The sequence below is a fragment of the Dreissena polymorpha genome, chromosome 3, assembly GCF_020536995.1.
Source record: "Dreissena polymorpha isolate Duluth1 chromosome 3, UMN_Dpol_1.0, whole genome shotgun sequence".
Taxonomy (NCBI): domain Eukaryota; kingdom Metazoa; phylum Mollusca; class Bivalvia; order Myida; family Dreissenidae; genus Dreissena; species Dreissena polymorpha.
In genome coordinates, this window is record NC_068357.1 from 43,258,932 (window position 1) to 43,280,720 (window position 21,789).

General features: G+C 33.5%; 1 protein-coding gene across 2 annotated transcripts; it reads left to right on the top strand.

The window, feature by feature from the left end:
* The first annotated feature begins 1,277 nt into the window (after window positions 1-1,277).
* On the top strand, window positions 1,278-20,473 carry LOC127873884 (calmodulin-beta-like). 2 transcript variants are annotated; one of them, XM_052417988.1, is made up of 6 exons: window positions 1,278-1,424; window positions 1,995-2,052; window positions 13,347-13,490; window positions 18,504-18,597; window positions 18,934-19,082; window positions 20,074-20,473. In XM_052417988.1, exons 1-6 carry the CDS (start codon window positions 1,422-1,424, stop codon window positions 20,103-20,105), a joined length of 480 nt encoding a protein of 159 aa, XP_052273948.1. In that variant the 5' UTR covers window positions 1,278-1,421; the 3' UTR covers window positions 20,106-20,473. The 2 variants fall into 2 exon arrangements, with proteins under 2 accessions (XP_052273948.1, XP_052273949.1); XM_052417989.1 differs by lacking the exons at window positions 1,278-1,424; window positions 1,995-2,052 and adding an exon at window positions 4,016-4,235.
* Window positions 20,474-21,789: the final 1,316 nt, after the last annotated feature.

Here is a 21,789-nt window from a genome sequence, read left to right on the forward strand (position 1 = left end):
ATAGGCCTGTGCGGACAATGCATGTGCGTGAAGTGTCGTCCCAGATAGGCCTGTGCGGTCAATGCATGTGCATGAAGTGTCGTCCCAGATAGGCCTGTGCGGACAATGCATGTGCGTGAAGTGTCGTCCCAGATAGGCCTGTGCGGACAAATCATGTGCGTGAAGTGTCGTCCCAGATAGGCCTGTGCGGACAATACTTTCCGCCTTAACTTGATTTTTCATTATAGGATACTTTGTTTAAACAAAAACTATCATACAAGCGGAAAGTGTCCACCCTGTGAGGACTGCTTAGGCTAATCTGGGACGACACTTTACTCACATTAAACCTACTCACATTAAACCCCCTTTTCACAATGCACGGCCATATGTATTGTAGAGAACATAATTTAGCTGTAACAAATTGAGTGGAAGTATGGCGATTTTGTGAGAATTTTTCATGGAAGCACAAAGCTGACTGATGGACTAATTGAGTGTTCAAACATGTATAGTGAAGGGTATTATTGTTTGAAACACGTGTGTTTTTTTAATGTAAAAGCATTAGCAATAAGTAAATAATGTTTTTTATGTAACGGATGTTTTCGGTATTGTGGTAAATTAAAAGCTACTTTGAATATACATATCGCAGGTTTTGAAGATTGAACATCAACAAAAAATAACCAGCTATTAAATGGTATGTTTTAATTGGATAATAATAATTAAAGAATGCTACTATTTCAGACATTTGGATGTGAACAACGATGTTGGGTTGACACCAAAGTGAAGTGCTACATAGCGTGTTCTAGCTTTGAGATAATTGTCATAAACTCGCTGTTTTTGGCCATGTGGTATGAAGTATATTAAAATAGAAACATCTTATTGTTGCAAAAGCAACTGACAATATATTTCACATTTACGAAAGTGTTCTATGGCTCTGGGCAGTTTAATGCAGGTCGAATAACCTGAGACGTTTGCGCCCTAATTAACCAGGTTTCAGAAATGTTTAAACGTGTCCCTCTGATTTGTTATTTCAATAAGAACGTATGCATGCGGTTTATGTCGAATAGAGTGCATGCTAATAAATTTTACTCAAGGGTTCAAAACAAGTAAACACACGTTAATTTTAATTGTTGGCTTCTCTTTGTACCCAATTGACGACTTTTTTCAAGGCTTTATAGGTGTACAGGGTTTATCAAAGAACGTCCTCGATCAATATACGATTCAAAACAGCTACGCTATGTCTAACCCTTCCATTGACTTAAATATAGTTTGGGTCTCATGTTACCGTCTACCGATGTAAATATCATAACAATAACAAATTAACAGATACAAATACGATTTTTAACGATATTTTGTGCGTGTAAAATCAACCGAATAATGAATTCCTTGTAAGACTATCAAACATCAAACAATTTTACGTACAAGAGGATATTAACGTGTTCCATATGGTAATAATGTGTTATTCATTTAGTATCTGGTCAATGTATTAATTCATCATAAATAAAACGTCATGTATACATTAATAAAAAAAAAAGATTAACATGTATTGGTTTGTCAAAAATTGGTTTAATATTGTGTATTGTGAATAAATAAACAGAGTTATTAATAAAAGGATAGTTTGTAAAACAAAGTGCGAATTCATATGAACATGTGAATTATACTGCAGACATCATACTAGTAAAATAATAATTTAATTGGGCCATGCTCTGTGAAAAGGGGGTTAAATGCATGTGCGTACATTGTTGTCCCAGATAAGTCCGTGCAGTCCGCACAGGCTAATCAGGAACGACACTTTCCGCCTTAACTAGATTTTTGCTAAGAAGAAACTTTCTTAAACGGAAAAAATCATAAAAGCGGAAAGTGTCGTCCCCGATTAGCCTTTGCGGACTGCACAAGCTAATCAGGGACGACACTTACGCACATTCATTAAGCCCCCTTTTCACAGAGCGCGGCCCAATTATTTTTTAACGCGCTGCCGAGGTTTTCCGAGAACTACTTTGAGATGTTTATTGTTTAAGGATGATCAGCCAGAGATTTCGCCGGAAATGGCAGAAATTACGCCGGAAATGGAGGCAGGTGCGTACTAACTTTTTCTTAGCGTCTGTTAAGAACAAATAATAAGATGGGCATGCTTTAAATCATTTTTCCCACCGGTATTTTGATAATGAGTAATTTAGGAATTGTCACGATTTTGTCGCACCGCTCACCAAAACTCATTTAAATTTGCACAAGGATTGTTTGTAATTTTCCCACCATCTCTTAGACCTTGACCTTTTTTAATCATGATAATTAAAATGAACTACCGATATTTCATGGTTGACTTGATTATAAAAAAAACTTTCGATTTTCACCAAAAGTTACTTTGTTCGACTAATTGAAACCATGTCAGATTTGGAAAATATTCGATGTCGACTCGCACGTCACCGTTTGCTACAACTTATTGATAAGTACACATTCGATTACCATGACTATTCCATAGCTATCCATTTTACATGACCTCACTTTGATACTGACATGACTTTGGACTGAGAAAATAATGACTAGGCTATTTTATGTTCACTCGCAACACACGGATATATGCACTGGCTATTGTTAAAGGCAATACCAAGTACGCACATATACACATAAAATGAATCTATACGGAACACTACTATAACACGGGTGTCTTGTTGTTCATGCCACTCTGTTGATCCACAGTAGATACATATTAGGTACAGCTTTGAAATCTATAGCAATTTGTGTTCTTCGCTGTTAAAGGGATCTTTTCACGGTTTTGTAAATTGACAAAATTGAAAAAAGTTGTTTCAGATTCGCACATTTTCGTTTTAGTTATGATATTTGTGAGGAAACAGTATTACTGAACATTTACCATAGTCCAATATAGCCATTATATGTATCTTTTGACGATTTGAAAACCTAAAAATTATAAAGCGTTGCAACGCGAAACGATTGAATAATTTGGAGTGTTCTGTTGTTGTTCAAATTTACGAAACTACGAAGATTGCTTATATAAGGTATAAAGTACTAAAGTTGTGTAAACTCGGCGGAATAACCGAGAGGGCTAATGCGTTTTTACTTCAGACTAACTCCAGGACTCCGGGGGTCACTGGTTCGAGCCCTGGTATCTGCTACTTTTTTAAATTTTATTCTTGATTTTTTACTGGAGCTTTTAAGATCCAATGTTTACATTTATCAATATAAAGCATTTAATGACAATCTTAAAAATATGCCAAAATCTGTGAAAAGGCCCCTTTAATAACGATGCATTAAAAACATCGTAAACGAATGTTCAAACTATGCGATGAGTTGACCTGGTTAACTAGTTTAACCGCATAACCCAGATTCCTACTCGGCCTAGATATAGTAAGGATAAGCAATTTGGCTAAGTTTTATCAAGATGTAGTCACACATTTGGCGTTTTAAAGTTGTTTAACTTGGCGTTTCTCATATTTGACCGGGTGACCTAGATTTTTGACGCGCTTTGGCAAGATAAAAACTAGTCGTATATTTTGTCATGATAAACATTCTGACCTTGTTGGATAAAGATTAAGTAATACATTTAGTTTTTAGAGTGGGGACAATGTTTTCCTATGATTTGACCTGGTGACCTAGTTTTTAGACGCGTGAAACCCGGAATCGAATATATTTATATTGGGAAGATAAACATTATGATGAATCATCATAAATATTGAGTCATAAATATGGCTTCTAAAGTGGTAACAATGTTTTACCTGGTGACCTACATTTTGGATCTACGTGACCCAGACTCACTCTCGGCAGTTATATCGTCTATATAAATAACCTGAATAACATTCATCACGATTGGATAAAAACTGTGTCCTGGAGTGGTAAAGAGATACAAGTTGACGACACACGACACACGACGCCGGACGACGGACAAAGAGTGACTACAATAGCTCACCAAACCTGTTTGTTTAAATAAGCTCTTGATAAAGACATATAAAGCTGTACCATTGACGTATGTAAGAATGCGCAAGATGCATTCATGCTCGAAATAGATTAGTCAAGAAATGCAGATAGCTTGAGGAGTGTAAACATCACAAAATTGCAATTACTCCAATTGTTATATAAACACAGTTCTTGATTTGCCACTTTATCCAAACTGTTTTGAATATTTTCTTTACCACATATACTGGATATATTAGATCACATATACTGGATATATTATATCATATATTCTGGATTGATTAGATCATATATTCTGTATGTATTAGAAATGGACATGCGTTCAGTCAAAGGTAAGCTGCTGTACTTGATCCAAATCACATTTTGGATTCAGTATTAAGGACTCCATTTTGGGTGTTAGTGTTACTTGCATTTTCATGCTAAAGAACGTATAAACTGCACTTAAACCATACGATAAATAATGTCCCCGTATATGTGCAGTATTGTTTATAATTGCTTATTTGTTCTGTTCAGACACATATCCTAAAACATATGGGCGGTGTTCTGTGTAGTGGGTTTAATGCATGTGCGCCAAGTATCCTACCTGAGAAGTCTGTGCAGTCCACACTAGCTGATCAGGGAAGACACTTTCCGCTTTATGATATTTTCTGTTTCAAGAAAGTCACTTCTTAACAAAATCCAATTTAGGCGGAAAGTGTCGTCCCTGATTAGCCTGTACGGACTGCACTTTACGCACATGCATTAAACCCCATTTTCACGGAGCACGGCTATATTCAGGTAGTATACTAGCACGTGACCACTCCTAAATGAGTAATAAAACAAAAACGAGAGATAAGACATCAATCTTAACAGCATACTTAAAGCTATAATTCGTATTCTTTTGTATGCTTTGAAAAAGTGAATGCTAACCGTATCATATCAATCATTAGTATAAACGCATTTAACTAATCACACACAATAATGCTAATCGTATCATATCAATCATTAGTATAAACGCATTTAACTAATCACACACAATAATGCTAATCGTATCATATCAATCATTAGTATAAACGCATTTAACTAATCACACACAATAATGCTAATCGTATCATATCAATCATTAGTATAAACGCATTTAACTAATCACACACAATAATGCTAATCGTATCATATCAATCATTAGTATAAACGCATTTAACTAATCACACACAATAATGCTAATCGTATCATATCAATCATTAGTATAAACGCATTTAACTAATCACACACAATAATGCTAATCGTATCATATCAATCATTAGTATAAACGCATTTAACTAATCACACACAATAATGCTAATCGTATCATATCAATCATTAGTATAAACGCATTTAACTAATCACACACAATAATGCTAATCGTATCATATCAATCATTAGTATAAACGCATTTAACTAATCACACACAATAATGCTAATCGTATCATATCAATCATTAGTATAAACGCATTTAACTAATCACACACAATAATGCTAATCGTATCATATCAATCATTAGTATAAACGCATTTAACTAATCACACACAATAATGCTTTATCAAGTCGAAATATTAAAAGTTCAATACAGTTTTAAGCTTGGCCCGTTTTTTTTTGTCTTTTACAAAATGAAACACGATTAGCAAAACATTTTTTATTCAATATAAAACATATAATGTATACATGTATATGATCATATAACTAAGTAATATCATGCAGCAGCAATAATGTTTAAACATGTCATACAAGATATGCTAATATATATATTTTTTTGACCTTGTGGTTTCCTTTTGATTAAAAAAAGAGAAAAAGTAAACCAGTATTATTTTTCTTTGGAAGGATGTGAAAAAAAAAACAGAAACAAAAAACAACAACAGAATAGTTATGATAAGGATGAGTTGCATAGAGTGAAAGCATACTGGATATGTTTATGAAAGTTTAATGTGTTTCCAGTTTTGTTCAAATATATGAAGTTTGTCATTGTTTAGGGCTATTTCTTTTTTAATTTGAATCTTCAGTTTTAAATAATTGATAAAACAGTTCATTGAAGGTCTTTGTTTTCTGTATTTCATGCTGAATATAAAATATTTCATTAATATAATTATGTAATTCACAACGTTATTAACCTCTTGTATTTTAAAGGTATTAACCTCTAAACTGATATCTAAGAGAGATAGTTTAACAATTAATTGTTTCTCTAGAAAGGTTGTCATTTGATTCCATAGAGGTTGAATATGTTTACACTCCCAGAAAAGGTGTTCTATTGTTTCAATATGTTCACTACACATATCACATAGATTCGTGTTGGATAGGTTGCATTTAAAAAGATGTTTATTTGTAGCTATGATTCTCTGGATGTATTTATATTGAAAGTTTCTCAGTGTGCTATCAGTAGTTGATTTATATGGCATAACAAATATTTGTGTCCAATTAAATTCTTTTTCTCCAAGAAGGTTTTGCCATTTAGTTTGAACTTTAGAGATTTCGGCAGGGTTTTTAATTTGAAGTGTGTAAAATATTTTGTTCGTTTGTGTTTGTTTTGCAGTTATGTTTTCTACGAAAGTTTTTTTAGTACATGGTGTGTTATTTGTATTGGTTACAGCTTTAATATGTATGGGTATACTTTTGATCAATGTGTAGTGCATCAGGAAATTACTTGTAGATATTCCAAATATGTAGCATAAGTTATCAAAAGAATAGAAGTCGTTTATTCTGAAGTCGTATAATTGATCTACATACTTTATGTTTCGTTCGAACCAATGTTTATAGAATAACGTTTTATTGTTAGTAGTTATGTTATTATTGTTCCATAGAATGATTTTACTGTTTATTTTGGTTTCTAAATTATGAGTAACTTTACACCATGCCGATAGAACATTCGATAGAAATATGTTTTTGGTTGAAATTTCATCTAAGATAGTATTGTCGATATTACATTCAAAAAGTAAGGAGTCACCATATTTTTTAAGAATTTTCTGGTAGAATAATTTCTATTTACTCGTATTCGTATTATCTAAATATCTTTAACCCAACTGCATTTGATTGCATTCAGGAATGAATCTATATCCGTTAGTCTGATACCTCCATTTTCTACTGATTGAATTGAGTTCGCTTAATTTTATCAGGTTTACCGTCCCATATGAAATTAAATATTTCTGATTTTATATCTTCAATAATATCATTTGGTGGGTTTGGGAGGACTGTTAGTGTATAAATTAATTTAGGGAGTGCAAACTTTTTCAACACAGTGTTTTTTCCAATTAATGTGAGTTAACGATGGTGCCATGATTTTAAGCAATTTTTAAATTTTTGTAGCTTTGGTATTATGTTTTTAAAAATTGTTTCATTTTCATTGTTTGTGAAGGTTATTCCTAACGTTGTTGCTTCATTTGATGTCCAGTTGAATTTCATTTCTTTTTTAAGATGAATATTGCTTTGTTTAAATTTACCTACTCGTAGCACAGGGCATTTACTTTTGTTTAGCTTAAGACCCGATGCCATTCCAAAAAGGGTTAGCGATTCTATAAGAGTATTGAATGAGTCACTACTGTCATTTAAAAAATAAGTGGCATCATCAGCAAATAGGGACTGTTTTATTTCTTCGTCAGGTTCTAGCGATATTCCCTTTATATGTTTATTTGATTGGATATAGTGTGAAAGATACTCGATGCATATAATAAATAGTGAGGATGAGAGTGGACATCCTTGTCTTACCCCTCGTTCGATGTTGAAACTGTTTGAGAAAAAGCCATTGTTAATTATTATACTGTTAATATCGGTATAAAATAGTTTAACCCATTTAATTAAACTTACTGAAATTCATATTTTCTAAGCGAGAGAACATAAACGAATGGTCTAGTGAATTGAAAGCCTTTTCGAAGTCTGCAAAGAAAATGAGGCCAGAATAGTTTGGTTGGTTGAAATAATTTATGCATTCTTGTCTCAGACGTATGTTTTCACCGATGTAACGTCCTTTAATGAAACCAGATTGAGATCTTGAAATGATTGATGGTAATATTTTTTTGATTCTATTTGATATACTTTTAGTTGCAATTTCATAATTGGTGTTCAGTAAACTAATCGGGCGCCAGTTTGATTAGGATTCTAGGTTTTTTCAGGTTTTAGAATGAGTGATGTTATACCTTGTTTTTGTAAAGTAGTTAAGTTTTCGTTGTTTAATGAATAGTTAAGTGAATTAATTAAATGTATTTTAATATCATTCCAGAATATTTTATAAAATTCGATTGTGATGCCATCAGATCCTTGACTTTTGTTATTTTGCATTTCTTTAAGTGCTAATCCACATTCATATTCATATTCAAGTAATCCGTCGCACAGTTGTTTTTCCTCTTGATTAAAAACATGATGTGTATTTTTAAAGAGGGTGTTATTTTTAACATGTTTTCGAAAAATAAACGTTGTTCTTCTAGTATTTTAGTTCTGTTTGTTATATCTTCGCCATTGACTACTAACTTGTGTACAGTTTTTTGTTCACTTCTACGTTTTTTGATGTTTGCGAAGTATTTTGTATTTTTTTCATTGTGTTCAACATGCTGTGCACGTGCACGTAGTATAATTCCATTGAGATGTGTATGATATTTTCCTTCTAATACTTGTTTTTTTTAATGTTATTTCATTTTCAATGTCTTTGGTATCGTTTGTGTTTGTTTCATGTAATTGTTTTTTAAGTGTTTCAAGGATTTTGATGGTTTCAGTTTCAAGTTTGCGTGTTTCTTTTTGTTTAAATGATGTGTATCTAATTGTTGTGTTACGTATATTTCCTTTAATTACTTCCCATAAGGTGTTTGGGTTCGCATCTTTATTATTTTAAACTGTATTGAGTATTTCTTGTTTTATTTGTGTTTGGTATTGTGCATCTAATAAGATGCTGTTATTAATTTTAAAGTATCCTGGGCCTCTTTCAGGTTGTATTTTATGTAGTTTAAGTTCAACTAGAGAGTGGTCAGTCATGAATCCTGGTTTTATGCTACATGTGTCAATAATGTTGCAAAGTGATTCAGATATAAAAAAATAGTCTAATCTACAAAAGATTGTTGGTTTTGTGTTTGAGTGCCAAGTGCCACGATAAGCAAAACATGTTAACTGTGGTTATTATTCGAATTTAAAAATAACCAAAATATACAAATACATATACACATTTTATTTAAAGTCGATTTGTAGAAAACAAGTATAACATTAGCGATGTATCGCTATTGACCAACGAAAACACAAAATCAAGCTGGAAGGGTAAAACTGAAAAACATACACATAAATGGAATAATTTTGTTATGTAATTCTGTATTATAACATTTCAGGAAAAAAAAATAAAATATGCTCATGTTTCTACTAAATATGCTTTTTACTTGTATACATTTGTGTCCTTTATTTTATTGTTTCAAACATAACACCTTTTTCATTTTCATTTATTTCATGTATGATTAATTTCCATCGTCATCATTATTTTTGTATCACGCTAACCATCCATAATCCATTACTTCATTAATGATATATTTTTTTTTATTTACAGTTTATCTAAGTATTATATGTACTTATATGTTTATCATATCAATATTTATTATTGCTGTAAATGCAATGTATAAAAATAAACAGTTTAATTTTTTTTTAGAAAAAGTGTTCTTTAAAGCTTTGTTCGTGGTACTTATTATAAAACAAAATATCAAACTTATTTCCCCATTCCTTGTTAATTTTAATCTTAAAATAACATAAAATCAATGTTTGAACATTTAAGTGAAGTTAGTGTTCCAGTTAACCGTTGATCGAAATGCGTCCGTAGTTCACGGATGCCCCCCCCCCCCTCCCCTCACCCATTCCGCTTTTGTCTTAAAACTCCACTTATGTTGGAACAAAAAAATATCTTTAAAAAAGATATTCGGCGTTGATAGTGGTTGGAGTTGGTGAAAGGTAAAGAGTTCAATGAATGAGATCAAAGACAGCGTATGTCTTTTTCTGTGCAGTTCTTAGCTGCATCGCAAGCAGTACGGGATGTTTCGCGGAGTTTTGGGGGCTTATTTAACATTATTACATATTGCTAGTCATAAATATATTGATACAAAACAGGAAACCAAAAGTAGAATGGAAGTGAAATTAAAGCATTTAAGTCGACCGGCCAAACGCGAAGTATCCGTACATATTTTAAATATTTATACGCGCGTTCTTCGAACAAACCTGTTTTAGTGGTTCGTCGGGCATTGCTATTTGATGCGATTATTGACAGTATTGAGAATCATCGCGCTCATGCTTAATACATAAATCAATATGGTGGAATAATTCTTGTTAAATTAATCAAAATTAACATTTATCATGTTATTTTCAAAACACATTAAGAATCTATTATTGACATACAATAATTTTATCGCCGAATATATTCATTTAACACATTTCTGGTCTAAAGAAAATTCCAGTTCACCTTGTTCACGCGATAGCGTCTTTATTGTATAACGATTATTTTGATTTTACTGGCCGCGAACTGATCCTGATACCTTGCGGGTTGGAATGCAATGCATTAAAGTGAGGTCACGCTTCTACTACTGGAACGACGGCTTGTTCAAAACTTTATACTTTTACATGTTTAATGTTCAAATTCGAAAACAATTAAAAATGATTTGGCACAGACAGCAATATGGAAGTAATTACTAAATATGAGAATATGGCCTTTAAGTACAAAGACTCTGGCGCTGACAATCCTCTGAATATAAAGGGGCACACAAACTGTATTGATGTCAAGAGTTGGGTGTAACAGTGTTCTATCCATCAAGCCTTTTCATTAGAGATAAAATTGTTTCATGCTGAACACGCAGTAAATCAGTGTTACAAAGACGCGGGCATTTTTTCCAATGTTCTGGTGGATTATGCTCAAATCAGCCGATGGAATAAATGAAGTGAATTCATTCGTGTCTAGCCGCGGGAAATTTTATTTGAATTTTATTGGACACTTACAAAGGTCAGGTAAGGTGAAAAGCTGGCTTAGACAGCTGTGCCGAAAAAAACTGAGCCAATATGTGGAGGTCGAAAGTTCACACTTTAGTAAATATGCTTGTAAAGTTGCAGCACTTAAGCAGTAATACTTTTTGAGTTACTCGCGACAAAGATAAAAAAGGGTAATATGTTGATAAAAGGAGCGATAGATGTGGTTTTGTAGAATATATCCTTTCAAAAAAATGGATGTTTAAAACTTAAAATGCCGGTTAATATGTTTATAAAGTTGCAGCTCATTGAAGCAAGACTTTTTCATTTAAGGGTTACACCAGCTTAAATTTGGTTTTTGTAAATAGAGCAGACAATTCCGGTGGTGACGAAAAGTTCCGAAGCAAAATATGAAGGTGCGCAAGTTCACATACCGGTTAATATGTTTTCTATTGCTTTCTATTGTCTTCTTTTCAGTCTTTTTCGTTTCAGCAGTGGTTAAGGCTTTAGACTAGAAATCTTTTGGGATCTTCCGCGCAGGTTCAAATCCCGCCGGCGTCCCATACTTTTTGCGGCGCGTTTTATTTATTTTCTAACGTTATTTGATATAATTTAGCATATAAGCTATGTTTATTGTTAAATATGTTGCAATGTTTATGCACATTCTTCAATTTTTAAAATTAAAACAATTTTATGGCTAAATTGGGTGACAATAGCTGTATTAAGTGTATCTATAAAAACTAAGTTCAAAATATTACTTGAATGATACTATTTTGAATTTTATGACACTTTGTTTTTAACCAACCCTAATTTCTTCGTGGTTGAAACCACTTATATTTCATGGCGCTCTTCCATAGATAACACGTTTTGAAAAATAAATGTCTGTAAAAAAACACTTATTTCATATTGTTAAAACTTTAAACACCTTTACTGCATCTGTACACACCAACTGCATGCCCATATTTGGAAATCTGGATGAATTATGGAACTTTCATATACCCCAGGGGTGCAAATAAACTGGACAAAAGCCGAGCGTGGGGTGGTTTTGAAAAAATCAGTATTTTTTTAAGCATGGAAAGCCTACATAAAAATGTGCATATAATTCAGTGAAACGATGCTGAAAATAATACATTAGATTATATTTGGATAGGTTCCCATTACAGGTGCGCTACCTTAATCGCGACTCAAGTGAAAAAAGCCGGGTTTTTTTACGATGCTGCTTCAGCAAAGCAGCTCGTCTAAGTTACCATACCGTGAAAAAATTATTCACAATGGCGACTTATGTAAAAGACCGAGCCAGTCCGATTGAGTTAGCTAAATTGTCTCAATCGGCATACCTCGCTGATTATCATGGATAAAGGTAAAGGCAGCTTGGTCCCCGTCCTCTTTCAAATTTATCGAGAGGTTCGGGACAGGAACCAGACACCCAATGTTTTTTTCGTACCCAAAATATTTTGTACCCAATTTGTTCGTACCCATTTCTTTTGTGAACAATTTTTTTCGTACCCAATTTTTTGTTTCGTAATTTTTTTTTCGTTTTTTCTTACCCAAATGTGTTTTCCTACCCAAATTTTTATTCGTACCCAAATTAATTTTTGGCATAATTTTGCCGTACCCAAATTTTCGTATCCATTTTTTTTTTCGTACCCAAAGTTTTCGTACCCACATTTTTTCGTACCCAAATGAAAAAATGCCGGCACGAAAATTTTGGGTATGAAACAAATTGGCTACGAACAATTTTAGCTACGAAACAATAATGCCAAAAATGCCTCTTGTTCTAAATAAAGTTTTACAAAGAACTGTGGATTGTCTAAAAGTCCATGTATACTGCAGCTATGCCAAATCTTAAATTAAGGATGCGGATAAATGACAAGCAATAAAAATTACACAATTGTGGTGATGTAGATAAACTTAAATTGATGCTTTTATATCCATCCTCTTCAAAAGCATCGTCACACCAGTACTGTCAGTACTTTGATTTTCTTTTCAAGAGGGGCAATAACACAATTTTTGTCAAAAATCTTCCAGCCAAAAATTGGAGTTGCTTAAGTTCACGTGCTTGTTATTATGTCAGTAACGTTTTATCCCTCCAGCATCAGTAATTTTTAGTTAGGAGCGTTAAGAACAAGTTAAAAACGTATTATTTTTTTGCTGAAAAGGTTCCATAGTGTGGTTATGACGAACCCCTAAATATGCAGCGGAAAAAAATAACTTCTTGGTTGATATGTTTGAAAAGTTTCATCCATCTAGCATCAACACTTGTTGAGTATCGCGCGACAAAACAGTATTATAAACGGACGGAAAACTGCTGGAAGTACGTACGACGAAAGCCAAAAATATCCCCAATCCACACTCATCAAGCCGGTGCAAACAAAATAAGCTTAAAAGGATAGCTTATTGCCATCTAAACATACATGCAGTTGTTTCTGCCTAAAACACATGCATATATTGTCCGTGATATATTTAAATACTAAATGGATGTAAACACATGCCGAATTTTTATTCCTATTCCACTGTTCCAGAGTTCCGCACGGCGTTCGACATGTTCGACAAGGACGGCGACAACACGATCAGCGCCAGAGAGCTGGGCACTGTTATGCGGTCCCTGGGACAAAACCCAACCGAGCAAGAGCTGAGGGACATGATCAACGAAGTTGACATGGATGGTAACTGTCATATAACACACATTTATGTATACATACCATTCTGGAAGGGGCGGGCTGCCCGAATGGAATTGTCAAACTTGTCTTTAATTTGACTAATTCATCAGCATAAAGCCGTTGTAAGAATCATGAAACTGTATCCAGAGACATAATTGTTACCATTGGCTTGTATTTTAATTTAAGGCAAGTGATAAATCACCTAAATTTATCCATGGGCATTATTGTTACCATATGATTGTATTTTACTCTAAGGCAAGTGAGTAATTACCTAACCTTATCAAGAGACATTATTGTTGCCATAAGCTTGTATTTTACTTTAAGGCAAGTGATTAATCACCTAACCTTATCCAGAGACATTATTGTTTCTAAAGGCTTGTATTTTACTTTAAGGCAAGTGATTAATCACCTAACCTTATCCAGAGAAAGTATTGTTACTATAGGCTTGTATTTTACTTTAAGGCAAGTGGTTAATCACCTAACCATATCCAGAGACATTAATTTTACTATAGGCTTGTATTTTACTTTAAGGCAAGTGGTTAATCACCTAGCCAAATCCAGAGACATTATTGTTACCATAGGCTTGTATTTTACTTTAAGGCGAGTGATTTATCATCTGCATTATTGGCGTCGCTCTGGATAACGGCGACTAGTATAAAATGCATTTTTTTCGCTTATGGAAGGAGAAGTTATTTTACGGATCAATGTATATATTTTTGTTTTAAGAATATCATGCATAGTGGTGATTTTTTTTGTAAATTAGTGTAAATAAGTACTGCATTTGTGCCTATTACATTTATTACAACATTTATTGCCAATAATGCAAAGCTAATTGTTTTAAATAATTACTGATCATCCACAACTGATCACAGGGGAAAGATCACAGGGACTGGGCAAATACTGGAAACTTTTTGGTTTTGTATAAAAACAAAATATAATCAAAATATATTTATTTTGTGTTTTTTTTTATTTGCTTATTTAGTGGAGAATCAATGTAGTACGATATTTGACGACCTATCGCGCAAGCAAGTTTATTGGAAGGCGTAGTGGTACGAAAACGTACAATGTATTAGTTTATTAATAGACATATAATAACGATCGCTATACACAACTTCACCAAATAGCAGTACATAAATGATGTCAACCGGAATAGCTCAGTTGGGAGAGCGTTAGACTGAAGTTGTTTACGCAACAATCATCTAAAGGCATCGGTTCAATCCCGGGTTCCGGCACGAACGGAACAGTTCGGCGGCTGACAATTTTTTTCAGTCAGGTTAATAAATATAATAAAGCTTTATTTTATGTAGACATTTTAAAACCCATTTTACTACAGTTTGACATTTTTATTAAAATTAATGGATGCTGTGTGGTGACAACGTTAATTAAAATTTCTTACATCACTTAAATATCTTATAAAAAAATACACGTGTTGTTATATTAACAAATAAATGCAAACAACACATCTATTATCCATGTATTTTTATGGTTGTCTATCATAGGCCCTAAGTACTATCCCTACCACATATATAGCGCGAAGCGCGACACTTATTATTGATTGTAACAAAGAGTTGCGATAAAGGAAGCAGCCGCTTATCAAGTAGGAGCTTTGTCCCAGCAACCCGTTTCCCTAGAGTCAAGCACTCCTCGGAGTTTTTTTTAAGAACCACGTATAGAGCGCGAAGCGAGACACGTATTACTACCCAGGTGGTATGGGCCCTTTACCATCATCCGACCATTACGTCCATAGTTATCTTCCTTAGAATTTGAGAAATTTTGAAATCGTTGTCCGAAGTCCAAAATTTTCATCCGATTGTTCCCAAACTTGCACAGTTTTTTTTTATCAATGAGGACCCAACCCAAACTCTCTATATGAGCAATATCGGACCATTAGTCCAGAATTATGTCTCTTTGAATTAAAAAATAAAAGTGAAAAACTGCTTGGTTAGGTGATTATGTCAACATTTTTCATCAGATTCTTTTCAAACTTACAGTGTCTTCATATCAATGAGCATTTTTACCTCTTTAAAAATGAGAAACATCGGGACAATAAGTCCAGAATTTTTTTCTATTAAATTTGACAAAATAAACAATTTCTACTTGTTTAAAAGATTTCACAACTTCCGTCTGAATCTTTCCAAAATTGTTAAGTGTTTTTATATCAGTATTACTCGAACACTATTGAAAATGATGAATATCGGAGCAATAAATCTATTATGATCTTTCACTGAATTTCAAAGTATTGTGAAATGCAGCTTCTTTATGCAATTTACAGTTTTCATTCATTTTTTTTCAAACTTGTACAGTGTTTTAATATCAATGAGTACTCAACCCCTATCGTAAATGAGCAACGTAAGAATAAGTTCAGAATCATCTCCCCTTGAAGTTGAGAAAAATATGAAATTACGCTTACAAGATGAAGCAGATTTTTTAAAACCTACACAGTTCTGTTACATTAATGAAAACTGCACACGATGCCAGTAAAAAAATGAAACCAATGTTAATAAAATGAACTATGAAATATTGGGGGGTTACAACACAAAATCATAGATAATGGTTATTTGGGGGATATAACACAACATCATAAATAATGGTTATTTGGGAGTTATAACACACAATTATAGATAATGGTTATACCAGTATCTTTTTCTATTTTTTTTAAATAATCGGCCAATATATTAATATTAACAGTAGAAAAAAAATCGTTCCATGTAACTTCATTGAGTGCCTTTTACACTGAAATTCCCGACGCCCTTTGATGCTTTGCATCAATACTTATCTTGTAAAGGAAATATAATATAAATATGCAAAATATAAATAACCAAGCATATTTTCAAGCAGAAGTGTAAAACTATATGTGTTTATAGGAACTATATTACTCAACATTTAAAATACACGAAAAGCTTTTTCCTTTAGACCCAGTATCATACGATGTGTCGACATCCCGCATGATGGTGAAACAGTTGTTGATCATGTGTATGCCCTATTCGCTCTGATGAGGGGGTAATTGTTGTTTTATTGTTGTGTGAATGTCCTGACGAAACATGATCAAAACGTATTCAAAGGTGGTCAAGGTGTATTTGTTGGTTATTTAAAACAACTGCATTAAGTATCCAAAGCCCTTTGCCTCGTATGACACTCTCGAGACCGTTTCCTGGAAAAAAACACCGATTTATGTGATTTTGAATGGTCACAAGAACATTCATTGACCGATGATCGAACAAAGGACTGCTCGATAGCGAGGCAAAACCATATCAATTACGATATTAATATTGATATTAACTAACTGCATGAGTACATTTATCATTATTTTATCATTATGGTTGATCAGAGTTGAAGATTTTCCAGATCCACACATTAACTTTACAACGCGCTTAACCCTTTCCCCCATCAGAAGCAAAGTGAAAATGTTCAAACAGCATAAAACCAGAATAGCCTACAAGTAACTCGCAGTCTGTTCGGGTTTTATGCTGTTAGCTGCTCATTAATTATCTTAGGGTTGGCAATGAAGCCTTTAAAACTTGAATCTAGTAGGAAAGGTCCTTAATTAAATGTAACTTTCTGACGGACTACAAATGCTTCAAAATACGTATCTAAGTGGTAAATGGTTCAATACGTATCTAAGTCGTAAAGGTTAAATACGTATCTAAGTCGTAAAGGGTTAAATACGTACCTGAGTGGTAGAGCGTAAAATACGTTTCTAAGTTGTACAGGGCTAAATACGTATCTTAGTGGTAAAAGTTTACATACGTATCATAGTGTTAAATGATTAAATACGTATCTAACTGGTAAGGGTTAAATACGTATATAAGTGGTAAAAGGTTAAAAACATGTCACTGTTTTTTTCGGCGTCAGCTGAATACGCCAGCTTTTCACCTTAGCCTGACCTTTGTTAGCGTCCAATAGAATTCAAATAAAACTTCCCGCGGCCAAGTACAGATGAATACACTTCATTGACTGCATTGGCTGATTTGATAATACCACTAGAACATTGGAAACATGTCCGCGTCTTTGTAACACTGTTTTACTGCGTGTTCAGCACGAAACAGTTTTATCTCTAATAAAAAGGCTTTATAGATAGAACAGTTTTACACTCAATCTCGACATCAATACAGTTTGTGCGTACATCTTTTATTTTCAGAGGATTTTCAGCGCGAGAACGTTGTGTACTTAAAGGCCATGTTCTCATATTTAGTACTGACTTCCATATTCCTGTCAACATGTTATATGTAAAAGTATAAAGAGCAGTGGAAGCGATGCCTCACTTTAATGTGTTGCATTTCAACCCGCGAGGTATAAGGGGTCAGTTCGCGGTTAGTGTGTTTGAATGTCAGAGTTTATATACAGGTTAGACCTTCTGTGCTGTTCGGAGTTCGCGGTCAGTTATATAATAGTTATATAATAAAGACGCTATAGCGTGAACTAGGTGAACCAGAATTTTCTTTACCACCAGAAAGATGTGAAATGAAGATAGCCAGCGATATTATTTTATGGCATGTCAATAATAGATTCTTAATGTGTTTTCAACAATACCATGATAAATATTATTTTTAATTAATTAACAAGAATTATTCCATCATATTTACTAATGTATTATTGCAGCATATTGACTAATGTATTAAGTATGAGCGCGATGATTCTCGATACTGTTAATAATCGAATCAAATACACGTAGCAATTCCCGATAAACCACTCAAACAGGTTTGTTCGAAGAACGCGCGTATACATATTTAAAATATGTACGGAGACTTCGCGTGTGGCCGGTTGACTTTGGTTTTCTTTTTTGTATCTATAGGTTTATGACCAGCAATATGTAATAATGTAAAATAAGCCGCGAAAACTCCGCGTAACATCCCGTACTGCGTTTGATGCAGCTAAAAACTGCACAGAAAAAGATATTAGCTATCCTTGATCTCATTCATTTAAATCTTTACCTTCCATAAACTCCAACCACAATCAACGCCGTATATCTTTTTTAAAGATATTTCTTGTTTAACATATGATCTTACAAATACGTTTCAGGTAGCCAGACTATCGACTTCGGAGAGTTTTGTATGATGATGTTGAAGCGAATGAACGAAAGTAACGAAGACGAAGAGCTATTGGATGCATTCAAGTATGAATACCATAAACAAAATTACAACGATGCTCTGTTATTGTAAAAAAGTTTTAATGAAAGAAATCTGACGACAAGCCATTTAAAAATAAAGCCTCGTAACGTATTTTTCTGCAATACTTAGAGTGTGTTTCAGCTAAAAAAAATATTATTATTAGTGAGATGTTTTAAACAAAAATCTTCAGCAGATATTGTGTGACATGGCGCCTCTGGACACAAGTGTCCGCATATTAGGTCAATGAACGCTACCAGTGCTTCTTTGCATCTCGATCGTAGTTCGTGGTATCTTGAGTTTGTTTGAACAAATGTCGGTACATGGTCATCATTTTTATTCAGAGTGTTTGACAAAGACGGTAACGGGTACATCACAGCAGACGAACTTAAAAAAGTCATGACCAACCTGGGAGAGAAAATGACTGACGAGGAGGTGCAGGAAATGTTGAACGAAGCAGACGAGAATCACGACGGACAGATAAGTTACCCAGGTAGCGCCGAGAACGATTTACGTTTTACTTTTTTCCGTTCAATACATTTTATTGTCCTCGTGAATAGGCGTGCGTACTGTGCGCGGGTCGAAGGCATCCCACTTGACACCGTACAGAGTTTACAGACAATGCATGCATATTTAATTACATTTCAAAAGCAAAAGCTTTAACATTACAATATAAACAGCATTTGTTAGAGTAATACTTGATTAAAACAACAAAAAATAGTCCTATATCACAACTACTGGAATAGGGGTAACAATAATGCCCATTCTTTACTTTGACGCAGATCATCAAAATAATTAATTTCGTTAAGTACATGGCGATGCTAATCTAGGTACGATTTAGCTGCTTTTGGAGTGGGTTTAGTTTTACGCATTTTACAATTATAAATAAACATTTTTATTAAAACAAATGTTAAGTATAAGGGTCCATTTGTATTTGCATGTCCCAGTATGAATGAATGCATATTAAAAAAAATTGAAAAATGATCACATCCCGAAAATTATTTATTTATTAAATGATTGACATGCTAACATTCCAAAAAAGTATATGTTCAATGGTTTCACACTCAGTTTGACAGAAAGTACAGTTCGCAGTGGTGGCATATCCAATTTTAACCCATTTATGCCTACTGGACTCTCCCATCCTTCTAAATTGGATCAATTTATTTCCAAAATGAGGGATGTATAGTATATTTATTTCTATATTTAGAAAATTTCTTACAGAAATTCCTTTCAGCAAACAGCGCAGACCCTGATGAGACGCCGCATCATGCGGCGTCTCATCTGGGTCTACGCTGTTTGCCAAGGCCTTTTTTCTAAACGCTAGGCATAAATGGGTTAAGTTATAAAGAGTTTGTACCTATGATGCTATGTACAATTCTATATTGAAACCACTGCAAATTGGTATCCCGTGTGATAACTAATAAGAGTATTTTAATAAAAATAATTCCATTAAAGAATAAATCTCATATTACATTTTATTTCAGAATTTGTGAAAATGATGAATAGTAAAGACTAATATGGAGCCAGAAGATGTTTTACGTTCTCATGTATGTTGGACTGCGAAGAATTGAGAAGCACCTCGTTGCTATTTTCACAGATGTCTGAACTTGAAGATACCCATGTATTTTGAAACATATCAGAAAATGACTATTGTGTCATCTTAATGTCATTCTAATGACTAGACATGTGTGACATATGTGACATCATGAGTGAACGTAAAACATTTAAAACTTCTTTAGAAACCGACCCATTATTTTATTTAATTGTCTTAAAGTGACATGAACTAAAGTCTGAAATGCATGTTGGGTTATGGCTTCTTATTAGCATGAGTCTGTTTCAGTAAACGTCATTTGTTCATATACAGTTTAGTTTTATGTTTGTTCCTTCAATGAATTGATTATTGAAAATAAATATTGTAAAGTCTGTTTTATTGTATATTGTGTTTAGCGTCATTTGTTTGACCGAATAACAGCACGTGCATGTAAAATACCACGCCGAACAGAATACATTGCTTTTATATATGATACTTTAATTAAGCTGTAAAGTGAAACTAGTGTATATGTTTGGTTTACTGTATACAGATATTTACGAAATAACGCAAATCCACCGTATTGTCAGTGCACACGTTGATGTCGTCTATCGAGGCATGGCCTCAATGCACGCGGCGATTTACTTGAAATATTAGTGCATTACTATGACAATAAATGTTATTTAATCTTTATTTAATTTGAAAAGTAAAAAAATGACATTTAATTTTTTAAATCTCGTTTAAGCCTTCTCACTCACATTAGATATCACATAAATGTTCCATACGAAGCTTCAAATTATAACTAGTGTGTATAGTTTTAATTGACGCAGGTCGTCTTTTAGTTGCAGTTATACTTGTTTCATCTTGGAATTAAATTATGATTGTACTCTAAAATTATACTCGAAATATAAACATTTTTAACAGTGATGTGTGAAACGAAACTCAATCTCAACACTCAATGGGATACTACTTTGATAACATTAAACGACAACTGAAGCAAATTGTTTCCCTTTATTCAATACGAGATTTGTACAAGTAAAATACAAAAAGCAGATTGAGAAGCAAGCTTTTATTCTCTTGCTCATGGTGATTATGAGGATGATTATCATCATCAGCAGTATCAGCAACAGCAATAGCATCATCAATGATCAACCATTCCATCAATCAATGAAGCAACATAATCATCAGCGCTATCGTCAACAACTACGGCAGAAAAAAAATACAAACATCGTTCAGCAAAAGTTAATTGATTATCAAAACCGGTGTTACTAATAAAATAAAATAAAAAGGAACGGTAACATTCGGTTTCATAACATGCATCCTTGTGCATGGATAAATATAATATGTTCACAGATATAACTTCACTCAGTAGTACGGTGGTGGTCAAAAAAATGATGATTTCATCTCGTCATAGTTATGTAATAAATTGTACCTTTTGATGGATGAGATCAAAGAAAAGTTTTATTCAATTCAATTTTTTCCGAGCATCATAAACTGCCATCGTTTAATCGCCTACTTGTTCTGTTATTTATGGTTTACTTGTTCAATACGGTTGTAAATATGACAGAATTCTATTTCTTACTAACGTTTATATTGATATTAGATGCGATATTAACTAATTTAGTTACGTACGTGTGTTTAAAGCCACACACTTTGCCTCTGACCTTGAAAT